The sequence below is a fragment of the Scyliorhinus torazame genome, chromosome 8, assembly GCF_047496885.1.
Source record: "Scyliorhinus torazame isolate Kashiwa2021f chromosome 8, sScyTor2.1, whole genome shotgun sequence".
Classification (NCBI taxonomy): domain Eukaryota; kingdom Metazoa; phylum Chordata; class Chondrichthyes; order Carcharhiniformes; family Scyliorhinidae; genus Scyliorhinus; species Scyliorhinus torazame.
Window position 1 is genome coordinate 208313058 of NC_092714.1, and position 23426 is coordinate 208336483.

The 23426-nt window shown below is 43.0% G+C and overlaps 1 protein-coding gene across 3 annotated transcripts in view; it reads left to right on the forward strand.

Moving 5' to 3' along the window:
• Positions 1-23426, forward strand: part of nfatc2a (nuclear factor of activated T cells 2a) — a 246738-nt gene that overhangs the window by 150615 nt on the left and 72697 nt on the right. For all 3 annotated transcript variants that reach the window (XM_072514718.1, XM_072514715.1, XM_072514716.1), the window contains exons 7-9: positions 9004-9059; positions 12466-12595; positions 15133-15981. In XM_072514718.1, coding sequence (XP_072370819.1) covers positions 9004-9059; positions 12466-12595; positions 15133-15981 — 1035 coding nt within the window. The remainder of the gene's footprint in view (positions 1-9003; positions 9060-12465; positions 12596-15132; positions 15982-23426) is intronic.

Consider the following 23426-nt stretch of genomic DNA (forward strand, 5'->3'; position numbering starts at 1 on the left):
CCGATTCCCGCCCCGCCGAATATCCGGTGCCGGAGAATTCGGCAACCGGCGGAGGCGTGATTCACGCCAGCCCCCGGCGATTCTCCGACACAGCGGGGGGTCGGAGAATCTCGCCCATGAATTCTCACCCACAAGAACATAATTTAAATGGATTAAGTTATTTCAATCAGGATCTTTGCAGGAGGCATAAAAATTACTTCAACTTGGGTTGGATTTAAATCCAGGTCATGGAGTTGAGAGGACAATAAACTAATACACTGTCCAGCAGATCCAATTAATCTTTATGTACTTGTAATAGCTTCCACTTTATATGGAGTAGCTTGTGTCATTATTTGAAATAAAACTTTCATCCACTCTATCACATCATTCAGAGGGAAGTCTTTATAACCCTATCTAATGAGGCAATTTTACTGAGGTGATTTTTAATTAATGAGGCATTTTCCATTGGAGTAATCAAGATTAATTTTCCACTCGCATGAAGCAAGCCTCATATTGCATTGTTATTAAGTAAGTGGTTCATCTGTGCAAAAGTTATTAAATGCAATATTTTTTTAATAGGGTGAGACTATCTGTAGATGGCAGTCATTCTTTGGCTTTGCACTGATTGCACTATAATGGCAGTTAGTGATCAACTAAATTGTGAACTTTTCAGGTAATCTCCTGAACACTAAACATTTTTTAAAAATTTAAATGACCAAAGGATAATGATTGAAGGCCAGTATACAGAACTCTGCAGATGTGTTTAAGTATACAGGCAGAGAATAATCCTAGTCCTAAATGGAAACCAGAATAAGTACCAACAAACGCACTGGCTCAGATTTTCGCTATGACGGGAACACTCTCTGTCACAGGGAAAATCCTGCTAAGTGGGCAGTAAGAACAAACACAATGGCTCAGATTTAATCCACAACAGGAAGGCTCTCTGTCATGGTGAAAATCCTGCAACTAGCTGAAATTTCTAAGTCCTGCTCCCAAACCAGCATTTCCCACCTTCACAGAGGTGGGAGTAAAGCCAGTCCAAGGATCATGCATGTCATTTAAATCACCAGCTCCTTCCAATGAAGTAAGATTGATACTCCAGGAGTATGCATTAAGAACAGGTAAGCGGAGGTCTTAACTTGGTGAGTTTGTTTTGATAGCCCTTTGGAGAGGTAAGGTACCCCTTTGGATAGTATCTCAGACCACTATGGAAGAGGTAAGGCACAGTTTGTGATTGTTAAAACTGAACATGATTATGCATTTTTTTGTGTACAAACTAATTGGAACCCTACATCTGTCAAAGAACTGCTGAAGAACTGTCCAGCTGTCAAAGCTGTCAAGTATGTGTAAAAGCTGTCGAAGAACTGTCCAAGTACATTAGGTGAGTTAGCAAGAGGGGGTAAGGGCAAAGGCTGATGGGTGAGGTTCATGGGTTGGCATGAGCTGACACTAAGTTAGCACTGGGGATATGCAGGACCATGGGGGCTGGAGGGGTTTGTGTTATCATAGCAGCTTTCCAGGCCATGAGAGTTGGAGGGGGCTTGGCTTGGCATAGGTTGTCATGGATGGGGAGATAAGGGCTGTGTGTGGGGGGTGGGGGCTGTGATTTTCTTTTACTAAATTAGATAGCGTCGAAGCACAGAGGCAGGCCTTGTGCCCTGCCTGCCTCCATACCCAGCAACCTCCACACTATTTCAGCCTACCTCCACTGTTATCCCCGACTGAAAATCCAAACTGTGGGTGGACATTCTTAAATGTTGGGTCCGCTGTGCTGGGTAATCTCCTGAGTCTGGACAGTTTGACCTCTGGACAAGAATCTGGGCCTGTGCATTCATGCTGCTCTGAAATTGGCAGATGTTAAATCAGTATCTGTTCAATAAATATGTATATTTCAGAGCTTCACAAGAATATTGTGAATGCCACTTCAAAGGTGACTGAAAGAAATGGATATTCATCTTTCAAGGGCAGCAGATATGCTGGAAATTCAAAAAAACTGTTTCTTAAATAGTCTTTTCACTCCATTTCCCTTTCCATGCACAGTAATGTAATCTTGGAGCAACTAATTTGGATAAAGCAGAGAGAACTTGTGTTTGATAGTGGTGTGCAAGTGAGTAAATGGAGTTTGATCAAAATATCAAAGGCTGTCACTTCAGCACTGCACCGTCAGAGGTACTGCCTTCCAAATGAGATGTTGAAACAAGATCCTTTTTGCCCTCCCAGGTGGATGCCAAAGATCCCACGGCCACTATTTTGATGAAGGAGTTCTCCCCAGTGTCCTGGACAATATTTATCCCTTAACAAACATCACAAAATACACATTGTCCCGCCATTACCACATCACACCATCTGTGGGAGCTTACTGTGTGTAGACTGACTGCGGCGTTTCCTACACTGCACCAGTGACTACATTTTGAAAAATATTTTGCTGTCTCTAAAGCACTTTGGGATGTCTCAAGGTCATGAAAAATGCTGTCCAAATGCAAGTCCCTTTACTTATTTCTATCAGTGCTGGAAAGTATGAGTTGGCAGTGATAATGCCTCAGAGTAAGTCGGGACTGAGAAACATTGCGATGTTATCGAGCAAGGCATTAGGTGAAATTGTGGTTTAGGGTGGAGCAGGAAGTGTTGGAAGACGACAAGAATATTATTAATAGTATTAGGAGTGGGAGATTTTATAGGTAGGGCATAGACAACGTTAGCAGCCATGGCACAATTCAAAATGTTATGTTACCTCTCTGGCGCCATTGTGAAGGATATCATGCTATGGATGGAAGATCTGTGGAGAGGTTGGAAGAGTTGATCATAAAGTAAACAAGGAAAACATATTTTGTGTGGTTGAGGACTCAGCGATGGGAGGTCGGGGTTGGGGGTGGTCACCAAATTAAAATTATTATTAACAGAGAGAGAAGAGAGGGTGGGAGCAGTTTCTTTATATGGAGAGTTGTTGGAGCATTGACTGCTTTCCCACAGGGAGTGGTTGAGACAGAAACCATTGTCTTTTTAAGTGAAGATTGGAAACATATTTCAAGCTCCAAGCTGAGACAGATACAAAGCAAGGGAGAAAGAGTATGACAGAGGGATTTGTTCTGGATTGCTCTAGCAAATTGCCAGCAGAGAAAGATGATGGGCTGAATGGTCTCGTTCAAAACTGCAAACTTCTATCATTCTATGACATATCTTGGAGTAATGCCTTTTGTACTTATCATCCTTGTCAATATATTTGGTTCTAATGGTAGTGCGGTGGAGAATAATTTTTCAAAATGCAGTGTTGCTGATGGATATAACATAAAATGGCAGACTGGACAGCAAACTTACCTAATGCAAAGTGCAAAATGAGCACTTTTTTCAATGACTCAAACTGCGGTCAGCTTACTTGAGCACACCAGATCCCAGGTCTCCTGATGTGTAAATATTTTATATGGGTGAGGTGCCAGCTGTGAATTGAATCTTGCTTGAAATCGTGGGATTTTGCTCGGAGGACCTGGTTTTAATCGTTGTATAATGTTAATGAGGCTTGTGCTTGCGTGTAGCGCAGACTCATTCTATCCCACAATACTATATGTCACAAAATGTAGCGCTCAGCGAATTGGGCCTGCAACCTCCCACATGGCTCCAGGCTGCTGGAAGAGTCTCAGAAGATCAGTCTTTTGCTTCATGCTTTCCCAAATGTGAATATAAAATTAGAGACTTTGTTTGAAAATGAGGATGTGAGGCCCTGCTCCTCTCTGAATGGCTGCACTTTCAGTTTGGTATTGATTTGAGTGGAATCCTCTCTAGCCAAAAAAGAAAATCAAATGTTTTCAAAAATACCAAATGTAACTATAATTACAGTTTCTTAAAATATACGGCATGTGGTGAATAATTAGAAATGAGTCATTGTATGGGACTTTTTGTAAAAAGAATTAGAACCAGCTTCAATGCAGCATATCTTACATTAGGATAACGTTATCATTCAGAACCGTTTGGATTTTCTATTTCAGTCAATCATTTTGTGAAATAAAGTACGGGTTTGCAGGAATTGAAAGTACAACATTCTGAATAAATGTGAGTCAGTAAAATTTCCCTTCATTTTGATTCCGAGGGCAGCACGGTAACATGGTGGTTAGCACAATTGCTTCACAGCTCCAGGATCCCAGGTTCGATTCCCGGCTTGGGTCACTGTCTGTGCGGAGTCTGCACATCCTCCCCGTGTGTGCGTGGGTTTCCTCCGGGTGCTCCGGTTTCCTCCCACAGTCCAAAGATGTGCGGGTTAGGTGGATTGGCCATGATAAATTGTCCTTAGTGTCCAAAATTGCCCTTAGTGTAGGGTGGGGTTACTGGGTTATGGGGATTAGGTGGGGTTACTGGGTTATGGGGATAGGGTGGAGGTTTGGACCTTTGGTAGGGTGCTCTTTCCAAGAGCCGGTGCAGACTCGATGGGCCGAATGGCCTCCTTCTGCACTGTAAATTCTATGTCTATGTCTATGTAGCTGTCTGTGTGGGGTCTGCACGTTCTCCCCGTGTCTGTGTGGGTTTCCTCCGGGTGCTCCAGTTTCCTCCCACAGTCCAAAGATGTGCAGGTTAGGTGGATTGGCCTTGCTAAATTGCCCCTTAGGATGGGGTTTCAGGGCAAGGGATTGGGCCTAGGTGGGGTAGTCTTTTGAAGTGTCAGTGCAGATGCGATGGACCAAATGGCCTCATTCTGCATTGTAGTGATTCTATGAAAAGCCTGCTCCACTTAACAAAACGCATGTAGGACAACAGGATCCAACATAAATGGTATTCTTAACTCAAAGCATATTAATAAGAGAATATTGGATTGAACATTGCATTCAATCTTCCACTTGGGCAGCACAAAACAAAGTTGCAGCATCACTTTTGTAATTCAAATCCTCCGTTTATCAAATCTGTCTGATGCAATCTTTTTCTAAACACCTTTGCCTTAAAATTGAGCTCTTTGGCCATTATTGTGCAAAAGATGAAACTTAATTTTCTCAAATTAATTTCTCCTCTAAATATAGCAGGCTAAGGAATTTCACACAGGCAGCTGTAGTTAATTGTTTGGAACTAATACTTGAAGAGCCCAAATTCAAGGCTTTTGTAATATATATGTCCGTTGAACTCTGTGAAGTGCTTCATTTGATGCACTGGCCTGAATTTTCATCCGCGAGGCAAGTATCAGTAGTTGGGAAGATTCCTGGCTTGGCCCATCCTCCATGGGAAAAAATGCTTGCAAAGAGGATTTTTATTGTTGGGGTGCAGGCTAGAATCAGCCAAGTCAATCAGGGAAAAGGTTTGGAGGCAACCACAGTGTTCAATCTGCAGGGGCAAGTTATTTCAAAGGCCCACCTCAGTGCCTTTGGACTTTATCCCAGTCTCATTAAAGGCTCTCGAGCCCTGACCTCTCCCCATGCCACCTCATGGCCCCAAATCACCACATATGGCCTCGCATGCCATTCATGCCAAGATATGCACAACAAACGATTACTAATGGCTCTCTGGGTCCTTAGCCAAGAATAAAGAATGAGACTTGGCTGAGAGTACAGAAGTCTATTAGACAGTTCCTCCAGAAAAAACATTGCTTGATTGGCCACTATGGCTCTTTGATCTATACTGTTGATTTCACAATGTTTATTTACACTGGACAAAGAGGTTTGAGTTCTTGCAGTTTCAGCTATTGACACTTTGAATGCTCTAGGTGACTGACACTTTTATTGGGCTGAAGTAAATAGGAGATTTTTTGGGGAAAGTGTAAAGTTATCAATAAATTACTTTTTTGAAAGCTTTGATTTATTACGATATGGAGATGCCGGTGTTGGACTGGGGTGAGCACAGTAAGAAGTCTTACAACACCAGGTTAAAGTCCAACAGGTTTGTTTCAAACACTAGCTTTCGGAGCACTGTTCCTTCCTCAGGTGAATGGATGATTTATGACATCTGACGTCACTTTAGGGTTCATTGGTTCTACACAGTATTTAGTCAATGAATGGGTTTGGAAGTGCCATCGCTAGCATGGTGAGTAAAACGTGATACAGGGGTTTTGGGGGGACATACCTTAGCATCGGGGGCCTGAGAGGACATAGGAGTTTTTGCAGGGTATATATTAGCATAGGAGGCATGTGAGGCCATGGGGTGGATGGAAGCACATAACTCGGCATGGTGGCATCAAGGACAAGAGCAGGTGGGTGAGTGGCATAGCTTGACACGGGAGCATGGAAGCCATAAGGGTTGTTCAGGGGGCATACTTTGGCATGGAGATATGAGGAGTACCTTTTTGAACTTACCTTTTAAAAGGTCCCCCCATGAAGACGATTGTTCACAACACTTCTAATGTGTTGTGGACCATGACCCATTGAAAACTCGACCTGATTCCATGTAAATTGTGGAGGACATGCCTATTTGTGCAAAGGAGCCGGCCAGGTTTGGAGAGCAGGATGTGGGAATTTACCTGAACCAGTCTGCGCCCTTAAAACAGTACACCCCCAAAAAACTCAGAACTCTCATGAGTGGGATCAAGAATCCTGGAAATGGTCCCGGCCAACAATTTAAAGGGCTCTCAAGCCATCCAGACTCGATGAAAACCCAGACCAATAGATGATTTTGGCATGGTAGCGCAGTGGCTAGCACTGTTGCTTCACGGCGCTAGGGTCCCAGGTTCGGTTCCCGCTTGGGTCACTGTCTGTGCGGAGTCTGCATGCTCTCCTTGTGTCTGTGTGGGTTTCCTCCGAATGCCCCAGTTTCCTCCCACAAGTCTCGAAAGATGTGCTTGTTCGGTGAATTGGATATTTTGAATTCTCCCTCTGTGTACCCGAACAGGTGCCGGAATGTGGCGACTAGGGGATTTTCACAGTAACTTCATTGCAGTGTTAATGTAAGCCTACATGTGACAATAATAAAGATTATAAAGATTAGAAATCTTTTCAACTACAGCGTGAATACGAAAACTTTGGTTTTGCATCTGTAAATAGTTGTCTAGAAAACCATTGGTACCACATCTGTTTCACAGGCATAAAGTTCCAGTACTGTGCAGTCTACCATATTGGATAAGACTCCTTCATTGTTGTCCAGGGTGCATGCAGATGGATGTTAAACAGTAATTAAAACATTCACATTTGTAGGACACTTTTATGGAATGGGGTTGCCTCAGCCATATGCAAAATATGGTACAATCATTGCAATAGAGTGAAGAAAGGTTATAGAAGGTAATACTGTGTGGAAGCAGAGAGTAAAAGAACAGTTGACTTTAGTGGTGAAGTCATTGAATTACTTTCAGCATTGCAGCCTTGTCTTGGGAACTGAACTCCTACATTGACCTCTTCCCATTGGTGGGGGCAAAGTTACTTGGATGGATCCCTGTCCTCTAGGGATAATAGGTTCTCTCTCCTCCTATCTACTGTCTGAACCATGGCCTCCAATCAGTAGCCTATCTGCATCTCTTCCAAACACTTTTCTTGCTTTCCTAACCTGCCCTATACCTTCCCTTTAAGAGGTGCAAGCTACCTTCAAGTGGCAACAGAGGCACTTCATTTCTCTCCCAATTTTCCCCCACCAGCCTCCTCCAGCAAGCTTTCTGCTAATGATTAGAATGGCCAGCACTGATTCCATGCCCATAATTATAATGAGGCCCTACTAAAAATTTAACATAGCCTGACACACTGGGATTTTGTGTTACACCACTCTTTATTTTGATTCCAAATGACAGATATAGATTTGATGGAGATGCTTGAAATCATGAAGGGGCTGGACTGAGTATATAGGGAGAAAGTGTCCCCACTTGTAACAGGATAAAGAATGAGTAGGCACAGGTTTAAAGTGATTTGCAAAAGAAGATAAGGTGGTGTGAGAAAAGTATTTTTCACGCAATGAGTGGTTTGAGTCTGGAATGCATTGCCTGGAAGTGTGGTGGAGGCAGATGCGATCGAGGCATTCAAGAGGGCATTAGATGATAATTTGATGTGCAGGGGTACGGGAAAAAGGCAGGAGAATGGCACTAAGTCATTCTTCTCATTAGGAGAGCTGGTGCTGACACAATGGGTCCTCTGTGTCGTAACAATTGTGTGATTCTGTGATAGATGATTAAATGGTGCCATTGGTTTTACTTGCAATGTATGCTCATTCGTAGTGCAGAATTACTTCCATCAGAGGATATTTGCACTGCCGGTTACCCTCAGATCTCATGTACTCAGCAGGAACCCCAAGATTTCTTGAATCCAAGCATCAGGAATTCTTAAGAGGAAAAAAAATATCTTCTTGGTTCCTTTATATTCCAGTGCAGACTTTGAAAAACTAAGCACATTGTAATATTTTGCAGCGCTTACCTTTGTAATATGCAATCAGTTTCTGATAAACCTCCTGCATTGCTGGTATGCAACACATAGTGCCTGCTCAAAGCTCTCATTGCATTTCGATCAGTGCATATCTATGGTATGATATGTCATGCTGTCACATCAATCTTACTGCAAAGACAGTGGCATGCCTGATGATAGCATGACTTTGCATCATGGCATCATCATCAGGGTGTCCTACCGCTGGAGCTGCAACTTTACTGGTTCCAACCGTAACCCATGTTTTTAAGAAAAAAGGTAGGTTTATTTTGATGTGGCAACCCCATTTGTAAAATTCACACAATGGTATTGGAAAACCAACTGTAAATTTTACAATGCAAATTAAAATATTAGACTGATGGAGGTAGGGATAAAAGGCAACTGCCACTTTAAATTGTCGTTTTTGCAAATTACTGTTTTTGAAGCAGTCCTATTTAATGAGAAATGGTTTCTTCACACATTTAATATTCTCTGGATCCATTTGCTTTATTAGGTGGTATGTAATATTCAAATAACACAACAATGATATTGTACATCCGAGTGGAAAAATTCACCTGATTTTTGCATTGGTAGATTCTATTAATAATGTTGTGTCTCTTAAGAATACACCCAAAAGCATCAACTCTCATATTTGAAACTGATTAGTGCTAATTCCATAAACACTGACATTTTAATTATTTTTGATTATTCACCCTTAATGGTGCTCAAATATTTCTTTCAGATGGACAACAGATATGGGAGGTAGAGGCAACAGTGGATAAAGATAAAAGCCAGCCTGTAAGTATAAAGCTGAAATCATTTTCTATCTCAAGTAAGAATCTGTTGGGGAAAGGACTTCCCATTAATACTTTAAAATTTAGATAAATATTATTAACCCTTGTAACTCCTACAAATGTGTCAGAAACTAATGAGAATTTGCTGATGCAGTGTTTTATATTTTAAATAAAGATATTTCTATTGAATTGCCAGCAACAAAAACAGTATTTGTCAGGAATAAAGCAGATTCAGAATTGACCAAAAAGATGCACACTTACACATCAGAGGTAATTTGATTTTAGCAAGATTGAAACAATGCTGTTTTCTAGCTAAATAGGCATTTAATGTAGAATATTAAACCTTTTGAGGACTTGTGCATACATTTTACTATTTTGTTGTCATCATAGATCGTCTGCATGCACAGATTCCATTTTCCAGCGATTCTATTTCTGCACAACCTCCCACGACCCCCACCACCATCTGTCAAGACAACTTGTCTCTCATCTAGGGTGGAGTTCAGTGCTCTCTCTCATGGCAAGTTTGGTGGCAGGGACATTTAATTGCGGATTAAGCTGAGTAGGGACCCCGCCACCTTCCTGCCTCCACCCGGATTAAATTCATCACTGAATGGCCTGTGGTTGACCTTCCTACCTCACCTCCAATTGAGGCTCTTAAGTGGGTAATTAATGGGCATCAATCTGCCACAACTGGTATTAACCCGGTGGCAGGCAAGGGACCTGCAGAGAGCACAACAAGCAAACCCATACGAGATTGCTTGTGGGCTCCCAGGGGGGTTCCCTTGTTCAAAGGCACTCAGTGCCTGATTGAAGAACCTAATATTAGGAGATGCTTTGACACTTTTGGATTGATTCATCTGATGTTCCTCCTGTTGGCCGCTGCTTCCATGAATTTCAATTTTTTCAAAATTCAGTGCCCATATCTAGTCCTGCGCCAAGCCTTGCACATCCATTACTCCTATCCTCACTGGCCTACACCAGCTCTCTATCTGTCAACACAAGTTTAAATCCTCAGCATTGCCTAATGCAAGCAGGGTGGGTTAGGACAATTGATGGTTTTTATATCAGCAAGTTGAATGATTTAGTTCTCTAAAGGCAGGACAAGCAACAAAAACTGGTCTGATGAAGTTTAAAAAATGTATGAACATACTTTTAGGCAAATTGTTTTTTCATGTACATTGCAAGGCCAATATTTTAGGTTTTTGTGAAATTACATTGATCAATAATTCTGTGAAGAATGATTACTTATATTGCGATGTTTTTAAATCAATTAAAGCACACATTGGTGAAATGGTGTCACTATATATAGCATCGGTATGAGGAACAAAGTTATGTGTATTTAAATAGAAATGTCAGTAATGATAAAACATAATCGTATTCCACTGTAGAGTGTAATTAGTTTTATTGCAGCTTATTGCATTAATAAAGTTTCCTTTCCAGGTGTACATGAGGGAAAAAGTGAATCTAATTTAATCTGACTAGGAATTGTTTACTTAGTTAACTTTCTCAAATTCTCCATGAATGAAGTTGAGCAGAATTTTCCATTTTATGGATTTTTGTATAGAAGTTACTTTTCTCAGTCTTTATGGACCCTTGCACTATGCAGCATATACTGTTTATTACTTTATAAGAGGGAAGATTTATAGCCTGCTCGCACATCTCTGTTGATGGCCTTCCATAACTGAAGTTGATGATTCTAATGCTCTGATGTTTCAATCCCAAAGTGAAATAGGTCACTGGGCAGGATTCTCTGATCCTGAGGCTAAGTGTTGACGCCGTCAGAAACGCTGTCGTGTTTCCTGACGGCATCAACATGGCCTCAGGATCAGCAATTCTGGCCCCTACAGGGGCCAGCATGGCATTGGAGCGGCCCATGCCGCTCCAGCTGCTGTTCCCGGCGTCAACTGGGCGCCGTGGGGTCTGCACATGCGCAGTGGCTCCCTTCTCCACATCGGCCCCGATGCAACATGGCGCAGGGCTAAAGGGGTTGGCGCGGAAGAAAGGAGGCCCCCAGCCCAAGAGGCCGGCCCGCCGATCTGTAGGCCCCGATTGTGGGCCAGGCCACAACGGAGGCCCTCCCCCCCCCCCCCCCCCCCCCGCCCCCGGTGTTGATCCCCCCTCACCTCCCACAGGCCACCCCCAGACCCTTCCACGCCGGGGTCCCGCCGGCTGAGAGCAGATTAGGACGATGCCGGCGGGACTCGGGGGACGGGATTCTCTCAGTTTGGGGCCAGGCCGGAGAATTGGCGCAACCGGTGCGAATCGCGCCACGCCAGCCTGACACCGGAATGCACATCCCGGGCTGAGAATACGCGGCCCCCGACCGGCGCTGTGCCGACCACACCAGCGCCAATGGCGCTGATTCCCCACTCTGCGGAGAATCGCATCCCGGTGTCAGGGCGGCGTGGGCCCCGGGCTGAGAGAATCCCGCCCACTGCTTCCACTAAGAATGCCTGGGCATGGTTTGAAATTTGCACTCTGGGTAATCCTGAGTGTGTAATGGCATTAACCATTCCATAGGATCTCTGCAGTGCAGCATTCGTCCCATCGGGTCTGCACCAAACCTTCAAAGGAGCACTCCACCTAGGCCCACTCCTCCGTCCTATCCCCGTAACCCTGCGCATTCATCAGAGCCAATCAACGTAACCATGTCTTTGGACTCTGGGAAGAAACTGGATCACTGGGAAGAAATCCACGGTGAGATTGGATGAACTCCACACAGTCACCCAAGGCTGGAATTGAACCCTGTTCCCGCTGTGAGGCAGCAGTACCAAGCAGTATGTCATCCTGTGCCCATAGTATTCAGTTTCTATCCTCTTTTATTAAACAATTAGAATGGTGCACCAGCAACTGATTACGCAGTCACGGCCCCAGCATCTTTGGTGATGTTTTACCTACCGTGCACACGAGGCAGAAAGTGTAGAATAGATGATATGCATACTGATTCCTGCATCTAGGAGCTGCGATGAATTATTGATAAGGAAAGGTCTATAGCAATGATACTTCTGTGAGGATCTTACGTTTGTAGAGTTGTCTGTTGCTAGCAAGTTGCCCCAGATAGGATAGTTGTGGAGCAAATGTGATGATGTTACACAAGCTATCATCCCATGGTGGTCTCAGCAAAGGTTGAATGCAGAGCTCTTTAATGTTTGCAAAACATTAGGCAATAAAAAGCACCAATAACCACAGTGTGAGTAGTTTGGATGACTATCTGCTCAGGTTTATATGCTGAGTAGTACACCCACAATTTTAATCCTATAGGGAAAGAATGCACAATGTATCTAGTTACTGGCAGTTTAATAAAAACAAACCTGTTCATTGCATTTTACAGAGTTTTTTAAAATGGCAAAAGAATGAACAGGGCGCCATTTCATTGCTGCATTTTCATCTTCTGCATCTTTTCTATTCAGAGCATTCTCTTTGTTGAAATTCCGCGCTATCGGAACCAACATATTCGCACAGCAGCCAAGGTGAACTTCTGTGTTGTCAATGGAAAGAGGAAAAGGAGCCAGCCACAGAGATTTACATATCTACCTGCAGGTAAGTAACGTGGAGAGACCTCTCGTCCGAACTGTTTGACATAACTGAACCCGAAAAGGTGTTTGGGTTCTGTCAAGGTCAAGCTGCTGTTTGGATGAAACATGCTACCCATCTGACTTACACTTGGGCAAGGAATTGAATGGAAAAAAAACAGCTGCAGTCAAAACCATGTCTCCAGGCTAACTGAATGCAAATGTTGCCAAGTTTTCTTTTAGCTATCTTGAAAGCTGAAGGAAGAAGCCAAGCCACATTCAAACAAATGCATATTGTGCATATTTTCTTAGTTAAGTGCATTATTGGTGGTTAGTTTTTGCATGTAACTGAAATTCAAAATCTAGGAAACCCCAACAACTGCTTTCAGGGGTATTTAATGAACTGAGGTTGTTCAGCAATTTTAGTTAATTATAGTTGGACTAGTTGAAATCTTGAGAGGAATAGGTTAGATTAAATTTAGCTTCCATTATTAGAAAGGCTGCATAAGAGAAAGGCCATTGCATACGGCAAGGCTGGCTACAAACTAATTGTTCAACAGATATAGGGCTGGATTCACAGTTCCCGTATATTTCTCGGTGACGCGCCTTTCGCCAGTGGCAGGATTCTCTGTTCCCACCATTATCAATGGGATTTCCCATTGAAGATACCCCGCGCTGCCGGGAAACCGATGGGTGGGGGTGTGCTGCCAGCGGGAACAGAGAATCCCAATGGTCGGAGAATTCCGGCCAAACATTGAGGTGGTTGTTTTTTTGAGAAGCTGAGAGCTATATTTACTGCAAATCTATAATACGTTAGTATTTACACGTTTACTTGCACATCTATTGTTCAATATGCTAAATTGCTCCTAAGAGTCGGGTTGCAGGAATAGGGTGGGGGATTGGGGCTAGGTAGGGTTGTCTTTTGTAGGGTTGATGCAGACTCGATGGGCCAAATGGCCTCTGTCTGCATTGAAGGGATTTTATGAACTGCTAATGTAAAAAAAGGATAAGGTATCCTGTCAAAGTCTGAAACAAGTTCTAATGTTGAGATCCGCTGTTGCTTTTTGAAGATATGAAGGCACGGGAAGCATTCAATTCCGAAAGCACTTATCTGCTTCTTGTCCTGACTTAATACCAGAGAAAAGCCAAATGATCAGGACCAGTGAAAATATATTAAAACCTAAAGCGGCTGAGTTTAATTTATGAGTGATTTGAAATACCGAAGCTGAATTGCTTCTGTAAAAAGGGACAAAGAACACCTTAAAGCATTACTAAAATGTTAGTTCAGTTAGCAATAACTTTCCAGTGCTTCACCAAGTGGAATACAATGGGGTAGTCTGAGATTTAAACGTAATGCCGTTCATTATTCTACTCGTATCATGAATTAAAGACATGCTTGCGTTAAAGGCAAATATGTTTCATTGGTATTGAATAGAAATATTCTAAACCTTGAAGCTCTTTACTTCACATGACTGTCAAGCAACTAATGTCATCAGATGTGAAACCCTTCAATCAACGCTCTAAGTGAAACACTTGGGTTTATAAATGTGATGGTGCCACATTTGTTTTTCCGATACTGAACAGACACATCCAGTTTGATGGGCAGGAATCGCTGGCTCAGTATGACCCAGAGGCTTCTGCCATGTTGGTATAGGATAAATACAGACTCCAAAGCCTGTCCCTCAAAAGGGTGTTTGGTCAGTTTTGTATACAGGTAAGAGGCCAAACCCCTGTTAAAGGACCTTTGTGCATAATTGGACTGCCTGGAACATGGTTGGTACCTGTCCAGTTACATTCCGAGAATTCAGATCTAAATGCAGCTGAACCTTCGAGGAATCTTTGAAGGTGGCACGATGGCACAGTGGTTAGAACTGCTACCTCACAGCATCAGGGACCCGACTTCGATTCCGACCTTGGGTCACTGTCTGTGCGGAGTTTGCATCTTCTCCCCGTGTCTGCATGGGTTTCCTCCGGGTGCTCTGGTTTCTTCCCACACTCTGACGATGTGCAGGTTAGGTGGTGGTCATGCTAAATTGCTCCTAAGAGTCGGGTTGCAGGAATAGGGTGGGGGATTGGGGCTAGGTAGGGTTGTCTTTTGTAGGGTTGATGCAGACTCGATGGGCCAAATGGCCTCTGTCTGCATTGTAGGGATTTTATGAACTGCTAATGTAAAAAAAGGATAAAAGATGTATACCTGAGAGGTGAAGGAGTGTTCTATCCTGGCTTCACATTCAAACCACAGGCTTCTGCCAGTCACTGTGCAACGTTTTTGTTGGCCTCCTGTGCCCCTACCCTTCCTCACCCACCCTCTTTCCCCTCCCCTCCCCTTCCACACCACCAACCCCAATACACACACCTTCCTGATTGCATCTCCTTTCACTTTAAGCGTTTAGCTCCCCACACCAGCACAGAAAATGTATAGGCCCTGGCTTTTAAATTTGTCTTTTAAAAATCCAAGTGCTAAATAGCTTAACTAGTTTGTGTTGTGGCTACATATTTTTTAGTCGTTGTAAATATGTTAATGTGAGTTGAGAGTAAATATACTTTCTCTGTCATTTATTTCAGTGCCTATTATTAAAACAGAGCCCAATGATGAGTGTGAAGATGTCATGTTCTGCAACACTGTACATCATAGAAACATGACTCCGTTTTATTCTACGCAGCAGGTCATGACCCCAGTAATGGTCACTAACCCCACTTCATGCCTTGGGGGAAACATGGCTTCCTGTTGTTCTGGATTTTCTCCACATGATTCTAAGTACCAGCAGCAGAATCCAACAGGGGTTGTCTATCAGAGATCCAGAAGTGGCAGTCCTAATCATCTTGGCTATCAATCATCTGCAGTTATGGTGCCATCAATTCCCATAATTCAAGATGCTCACAAATCAGTGTTGGTGCATGCTGGCTCACCTGCCCAGCCTTCTATGACGCACCATTCTCCAACCAATCAGTCCTCCACCATAATTCATCATTCACATAACAACCATGATACTTCTTCCATGATTCACAATTCTCCAACCAATCATCAATCGCCTCTGATGCAACATTCCCCAACCCACCAGCAGTTATCTTCTCTGATTCACCATTCACCGACTAGCCAGCAGCTGAGATACAGCAGCCACCAGGATTACCAGCGCCAGGTATATTCAGAGAACGATGTCCATGTGCCTATTGTGCGGTCCACTACACCGCAAGCAGTACACCATGTGCAAAAAAATAGTCCAAATCAGTATGCAGCCGTGATCCAGCAACAGCAGCAGACATCCAATGCAGTCCAGAAGGTTTCCAAAAATGGCACTTCACCAACTCAGCTTACATCATTGATACTGGATCAGCAGGAGAAGGAACCTACAGTTACTGGAGTCACAGTCAAGCAGGAACCGCAGAACCTGGACCAGGCATATCTGGATGATGGTAAGAAACAATTCTTGCAATTAAGATATTGGTGCAACTGAAGTACAAGAACCATTACAAAACATAAGTCAGTTTATTATTTGAAAACTAAAATGTTGAGTGTCACAAATCTCCTTTCAAAACAAAATCTCATGCAGGTCTGCCTTGTGATTTTGTACTCACAAAGAGTCTGAAGGCGAGGAAACTGATTCCCCCTGTACTGAGTTTTGTTCACTTATAGCATCAGCTTCTTCCAGCTACTGTATTAAAGAATTAAAGGCAATAGAGATCTCCCTGCACAGCTCTAAATTTGTACCTGAAATCTTAACTTCAGAGAAGTGTCTCTTCCACACTGTTCAGTCACATTTCATTTCCCCCATCATACAATTATATATTTATCCTTATAATTGAAATGATCCTAATAACAAATAACAGCAATTTATTTTATTGTAGACAGGCAAGGAACATTCATTTCATTTGCAATTAATTTTCATCAGTAAAAAGCTTTATCTGTCTCCATAGGTTCAAAGTAATGATTGTTTGGGTCAAAGTACACAGGGCAAAATGTTCCCCTCTCTGTCCTGTTAGTGCAATTTTCATGATATAAAATGTGTCAGTTCCACCACAGGACTGTGCTTGCCAATTTAAGGATACATGTCTCACGTATATTTATTTTTTGCCCACAACCTATTTGGGTCTTAGCACAGGAGTAACATGAAGCTTAAAGGTAAGTAAACTGTTGGTTTGTTTGTCATTTAATCCCTAGTTTACTGATTTGAAAGGGGTTTTCTGGAAAATTATTTTGGGCCTCACCTCAGTGTAGTTTGCCAAAATGTAGGGAAGATTCGATGATAGGTTATTATGGCCTCAGTCGTGTCCTTGCTCTCAGAACTCATTGGCAGCTTTCAAAACTCGGCATTGGAGGTAAATAATCAGCTGTAATCTGACTGAATGTTTTGAATCAAGTCCCCGCAATAATCATTTGTGCACAGGGAGCAGCCTGGGGCCTAAACCTCTGTGTTACCTAGCACTCTGATCATTACATTTCTAGCTGATGTTTGTGCTTAGATTTTTGGTAGCTTCTAAAACACATAAACACATGTAGTTTTATTAGGTACATGAAGCTCATATAGAACGATCTGAAAGCATGAAGTACAACAGCTAGAAGGCCGGCTTACAACACAGTTCAAAGGTAGCAGGAAAATAATCTGGTTTATGTCCAAAACTTATATTGGAAAGTCTTAGAAGTCCCAAAAGTTTCCATGTGGTATGTTTGTAATTTCTCCAGGATAAGTACCTGAGATTAAAAATAGTCAGTCACATAAGTTTGGATTTGCAAAGTGGATCACTCACAAGTTGTTAACTTTCTATGATGTCAGGTGAGGACAGTAGTTGGCTGGTCATGAAGCTTGCAGTGGCTAGTTCAGAAACCCGTTTGGCCCATCTTTGCCCATTCAAAACTTATGTAGAGTTGAAATCAGGTGCCAAGCCTTATTTTATTCTTAATTTCTCATTAAAAAAAAAATCTATCTGTGAAAATCTGATCTGCAATTGCGATGGGCAATGTGCTAGCTGCATTGAGGCAGCATTATCCTGAGTAAACACACCTGCCAAGAATAATGGAGATGGTTTCAAATCTTTGATTCCTGGAAGCTATTCAGCAACCTCATTTCCTAAATGCCAAACCTTGCTGACAAATGGGATCACTCATCCAAAAGATCAATCAACGATCCAGTTTGATAGCTGATAGTAAAAACTACATGGAAATAATATCACTGCTGGATGGATTTACTTGGATGAACTCCTCTTATCTCATGAATTGTCAGTCTATTCAGATGCACAGCCGCTGCCTTTCTGAAAATTCCTTTTTTTCAGATATGGTAAATAAGTCTAAATGGTTCTCTATATCAGGGCCTAAATGCTTTACATTCATTCTACTTTTATATTACCTGCGCCTGAGTTGTGCCAGTCATGTAGCCAATAGGCCTGACACTCTCTTAAATCTTTGATAGAGAGCTTGAGTCTAGCTCCCATGGCCATTAAACGAGACGCTACAAGAATACTTTGTCGGATTCACTTAGGAATTTTGATATTGACCTTGAATTCCGGAAGAAGGTCACACAGGATCACCTCCAACAAGTAGAAAATGGTGTGGTCTCCTTCGAAAGCAAGCACATATAAAAGACAGAGAGAAAACACAAGGAGAGGAAATCCTGAACTGACAGTTCACCCAAAACTCATTGTCTGCAGTATCCTGTGTTAATTGCAATAAAATCTTTTGGCTACAAATCGGCCTTAGCAGTCATCTCCGTACCCACTAGAAGCCTATCAAACATTCCAGATGTTTTTTTAAAGCTGCAATTTAACATGGCCAATCCACCTACTTTGCACATCTTTGGGTTGTGGCGTTGAGACCTACGCAGATACCGGGAGGATGTGCCAACTCCACACGGACAGTGACCCGGGGCCGGGATCAAACCCGGATCCTCAGAGCCGTGAGGCAGTAGTGCTAGGCACTGCGTCACCGTGCCGCCCAAACCTCTCCAGATATTAATGCGATCATCTTCACCTCGAAGGACAAACAAGAATAAAAATAGTTCAGTAATTTGTTCTGGTTTCTCTTATGCCAATTTAGACCCATTGATACTGAGATTGGGTTTGTACAAGTCAGAAGTTAAGGTTTTTTTCTTATCAGTTTCTTGATCAATTGGCATCCTCTTCCCTCAACTGCTGAAGGTTTTGAATTGTTGATGTCTTCATTTGCACAAGCTCCAGGATCCCTCTGATACAATGTCTAAATGTATGAGCCTTGGTGTCAGGAAATGATTTGAATAACGGAGACATTGGCCGGGATTTCCTGGCCCCGCTGTTGTGGGACCTGCCGCGGGGAATGCAGGTGAACCAACCAAATGTCCATTAATTTCCAGCGGGACTCGAAGATCCCAGGGGCAGGCAGGGCTGAAAATACCGGCCATTATCTCAATCCTGATTGTGCTCCTCATTAACGCCCATGCATGTGCATTTTTAGCAGATATCAGTGGACAGTAATCAGGAGAAAAAAGCTTCACTGATTTTTCCTTTCTTCCCTACTGTGCCATTAGAGCTGCCTTTGCTAAAACTAACTCAGAGATTGAGCCTGGCTCCTTTGTGCCCTGTATGAAGCACCTAATGCCAGGATAACAGAAGCATCATCAAGTGCAATCTTAATGCTTCTGCACATATGCACTTGCTTCGGACATACAAACAAGGAACAGGATTAGGCCATTCAGCCCTTTGAGCCTGCCCTGCCATTTCATAAGGTCATGTCTGATCTGATAGAAACCTGAAATTTGCATTCGACCGTCCCGCCCGATAACCTTTCACCTCCTTGTTACCAAGAATCTATCCATCTCTGCCTTAAAAATATTCTGCTTCCACCACCTTTTCAGGAAGAGAGTTCCAAGGTGTCACGACCCTCTGAGTGAAAACATTTCACCTCATCGCCATTTTAAATGGATAACCCCTTATTTTAAAACAGTGACCCCTAAGCTCTAGATTCTCCCACAAGAGGAAACATCCATCCTCTCCACATCCACCCTGTCAAGACCCTTCAAAATCTTGTATATTTCAATCACTTTGCCTATTACTCCTCTAATCTCCAGCGAATACAAACCTAGCTTGTCTAATCTTGGCTCATAAGACAACTCATCCTTTCCAAGTATTAGTCTGGTAAACCTTCTCTGAGCTGCGTCCAATGCATTTACATCCTTCCTTAAATAAGGTCACTAACATTGTACATAGTACTCCAAATATGGTCTTACTATTGCCCTGTACAACTGAAGCATTACCTATTTATGATTTCAGTTCCCCTTTGCAATAAATGATAATGTTCTATTAGCTTTCCTAATTACTTGCTTTTATAAGTCCATGAAGGAGTCCACACTGAGTAGTTCAAAGAAACTTAGTTTATTTAGAATAACTATTATATACATCAAATGTTAGATCCCTACTGGGTCTGCCTTGCCGCTGCCAAACTGGCCGGCTTTATATACCATACAACCAAACATTGTTTAGAGGTCCCCCACCCCCGTAACGCGGGAGCTCGAATTCGGCAAAGTTCACGGGGAAGTTAATTGTTCCCACCTCATAAGAATCTTGTGGGCTATAACTTCCCTCCCTCCTCCAAAGTCTGAAGAATCTTCTGACGTCTGCGGGAAAGGAGGACGCCGGACTCTCTTTGCGTCAGGCTAGGCGTTGCACACCCAAGGCACCGGATTGAGCGGCGTGAATCTGGAAGGCGAATGCCATTTTCGACTGGAGCGTCGTGACGCTGCTGCTTGTGTAGGTTTGAATCCCATCCTCATCGCCAGTTTTATAACGCCACGAAGGACTCCACATCGAGTAGTTCAAAGAAACTTTATTTATTTACATCTATTATATATATCACACAGTAGATCCCTACTGGGTCTGCCTTGCCAGTGCCAAACTGGCCGACTTTATATACCATACAACCAAACATTGTTTAGAGATCCCAACCCCCTTAACAGGAGAGATCATGTTCTGTAAGGTTAACGGAGAAGTTAATTGTTCCCACCACGTAAGACCCTTGTGGGTTATGACACTTGCTGTGCCTGCATACCAGCCTTCTGTGATTTGTGCACTGGGACACCCAGATCCCTCTGCATCTCAGAACACTGAAATCCCTCACCATTTAGGTAATAAGCTTTTTTATTCTTGCTGTCAAATGGACAATTTTATATTTAACCACATTATACTCCATTTGACAGATACTTGCCCACTCACTTCACCTATCTATATCTTTGTGTAGTCTTTTGATGTCCTCTGCACAACTTACCTTCCTACCTATATTTGTGTCATCAGCAAATTTGGCAGCCATCCCTTTACCCAAGTCATTTATATAAATTGTAAACAGTTGAGATCCCAGTATTGATCCCTGTGGTACACCACTCATATCTTGCCAACCTGAAAAAGACACATTTATGCCTTTGCTCTGCTTCCTGTTAGCCAGCCAATTAGGAGTAGATCATAGTGATGGGTGTGCTATGGTTCTGAAACTCAGTTCAGGGTCAAGTAAGTCACTTGCAAAATCTATGATTGTGCCACAGATAAGTGACCAAGGTGCGGGGTGGAATCGGTGGTGAGGGTGCCGAGTTTGTGAAGGGGACAAAAGACATTGACTACAGGCTTAGTGTTTCCCTGGAGGAAATTAAGGCTCATTAGAGACTGGATATTAGATCAGGGCTGGATATCTCTGACTGTTCATTGGCGGTCTGTGGGGCGGTTTCAATGGGAATTCCCATTGACAGTGGCGGGAGTAGAGAATCCTGGCCGCCAGCGAATGGCGCACCGCCGGAGAATCTCTCCCAGAAGTCTGACAACACAAAGACAGTGAACGGGTCAAGAGGAATCCAGTTCGGTGTCATCCACATTTATGTAGAAGTTGACCTCATGTTCGTAGATGATGTTGCTGATACAAAAGGAAGATCCTTGGGAAATTCTGGATGCAATGGTATATGGCTGGAAGGGGAGTGATTGCTAGGGATTCACCGGGTGCAATTAGATCGGTAAAAGTGGAACAAAGGGATCAATGGAGGAGAGATCTGTAGGAGGTGTGGTCAACCCTGTCAAAGGCACAAGTGAAATGAATGCAAATATGGCATTTAGGATATATGCTTGGTTTGTTAGAATATAGGGTTGCAGCTGAAACTTGTTAACTTACAATGGGTCATCAAAGGACATCTTTTATGATAAGCATCTTGTTTAAGTCTGTTAATTTTAACAACCATGAAACAATCTAAAACGAACACCATTGAACCTATTGTACAACTAAAGCAAATAAAAGCAGTTAAATATGTAATAATACAGTGAGTGAGCCAGAAAGTATGTATTATCTGAATTCAGTGCTCACCATAGATATCCAGAATCATTTCCAGCTTGTTTATCGCTGCTTGTGTTAGTTTTAACATTATCGTTGTGGAATAAAAAGGATTCAAACAGCATGGTGATCATATGTATGTAATTGATCATAATACAAACCTCATGTGAACAGTAAGGCTGTTATTTATGTGGCGGATCGTAATGTCACAGTCAAATCTCATTATAGCACATTCTGTTGCTACAAAGCATCCATTATAATGGACCACTCCCCAGTGCTTGTTGAAGCTCCATTTACTGTGAGTAGAAAAGGCCAAAGCCTCAACAAAGCAATCCTTTGAGAAGGATAGGTTGTCACTTCCCATGAGTTTGTAACGTTGAGATTTGACTGCATGATTCTGAATTGTTTATACCCATGGATAACCTGTTGGCAGCAGTGGTGATCGTGAATAGTGGGCAAGTTATTATTCAGGAATATTGTTGCGACAATTTCCTTACTTAAATTCTACTGAAGTAAATTACATAACTTAAAGCTGCAGTGTCTATAATATTGCTTAACTCTATTTCTAATTGGACATTTTTTGAAGATATATTACAGAAGAAGGACTGGTATTCTGAGAGCAGCATGTTCATGATGCTGATTTGTGCTCTTCATACATGATACCAGCTTGTGTGGGACAGGAAACTTGAGCGAAGGAAGAATGCATCGTAAGAATTAGAAAGCCATATTTCCCATTGTCTTCACAAGTAATGAAGTTAGGAAAGTAAGTCACTCGTGGTTCCTTTCCTCTTGTGAACAATTAGCTTTTCCTCTGCTCTTTGAAATTTTGGATGGAATTTTCAGGATAAATGACAAAGGGCTCAGTGTTGCGGGTCCGTTAGCTGCGAGCATAAATCCCATACTGCCCACAAAATGTAGCGAGAGGTCAAAAGCGGGATTTGGGCCGGCGAGATTTTGGAGCACGATGTTTCCGGGCCCTCCTCAATGACACGATCAGGCTCATGCCCAAGAAGGGCGAGAACCTGATTTGAATGAATTTGAACGCATTTTTTCTAATTTGCGATAGATTTCATGATGGAACCAGTGGAGCTGGCGATGCTGGAGTAGTAAAGACTCCAGAAGCAACAAGCTGCTGCCCCCAGGGAGAACCCAGCACCAGGAGCCAGCAGGGTAGGCTCAAGGGCCGGATGCAGCACAAGCAGAACAGGGGGCCCGAAGGGGATGAAGGAGACAGGGTTTACAGGACCTGGGTGTCCGACATGGAGCTGTCAGGCAACATGTGCCGTAGGAAAGTTCACCTCAACAGGGAGACAGTGAGGCACCTGTCCAACAATCTTGCCAGCTTGACGCCACGAGGAGGAAGAGGGCACCTGCTCCTTCTGGCTGTGAAGGTCATGGCTGCCCTAAAGCCTTATGCCACGGGATCAGTCCAGGGCCAACGGGTAACCTGTGTGGCATCTCACAGTCATCCGTCACAAATACAACTGTGAGGTCACGAATGCACTCTATGGCAGGATATCAAGCTGCATTAGTTTCAAACTGGACCAAGCCCATCAGGACAAGAGGGCTGCAGGATTCGGGACCATAGCTG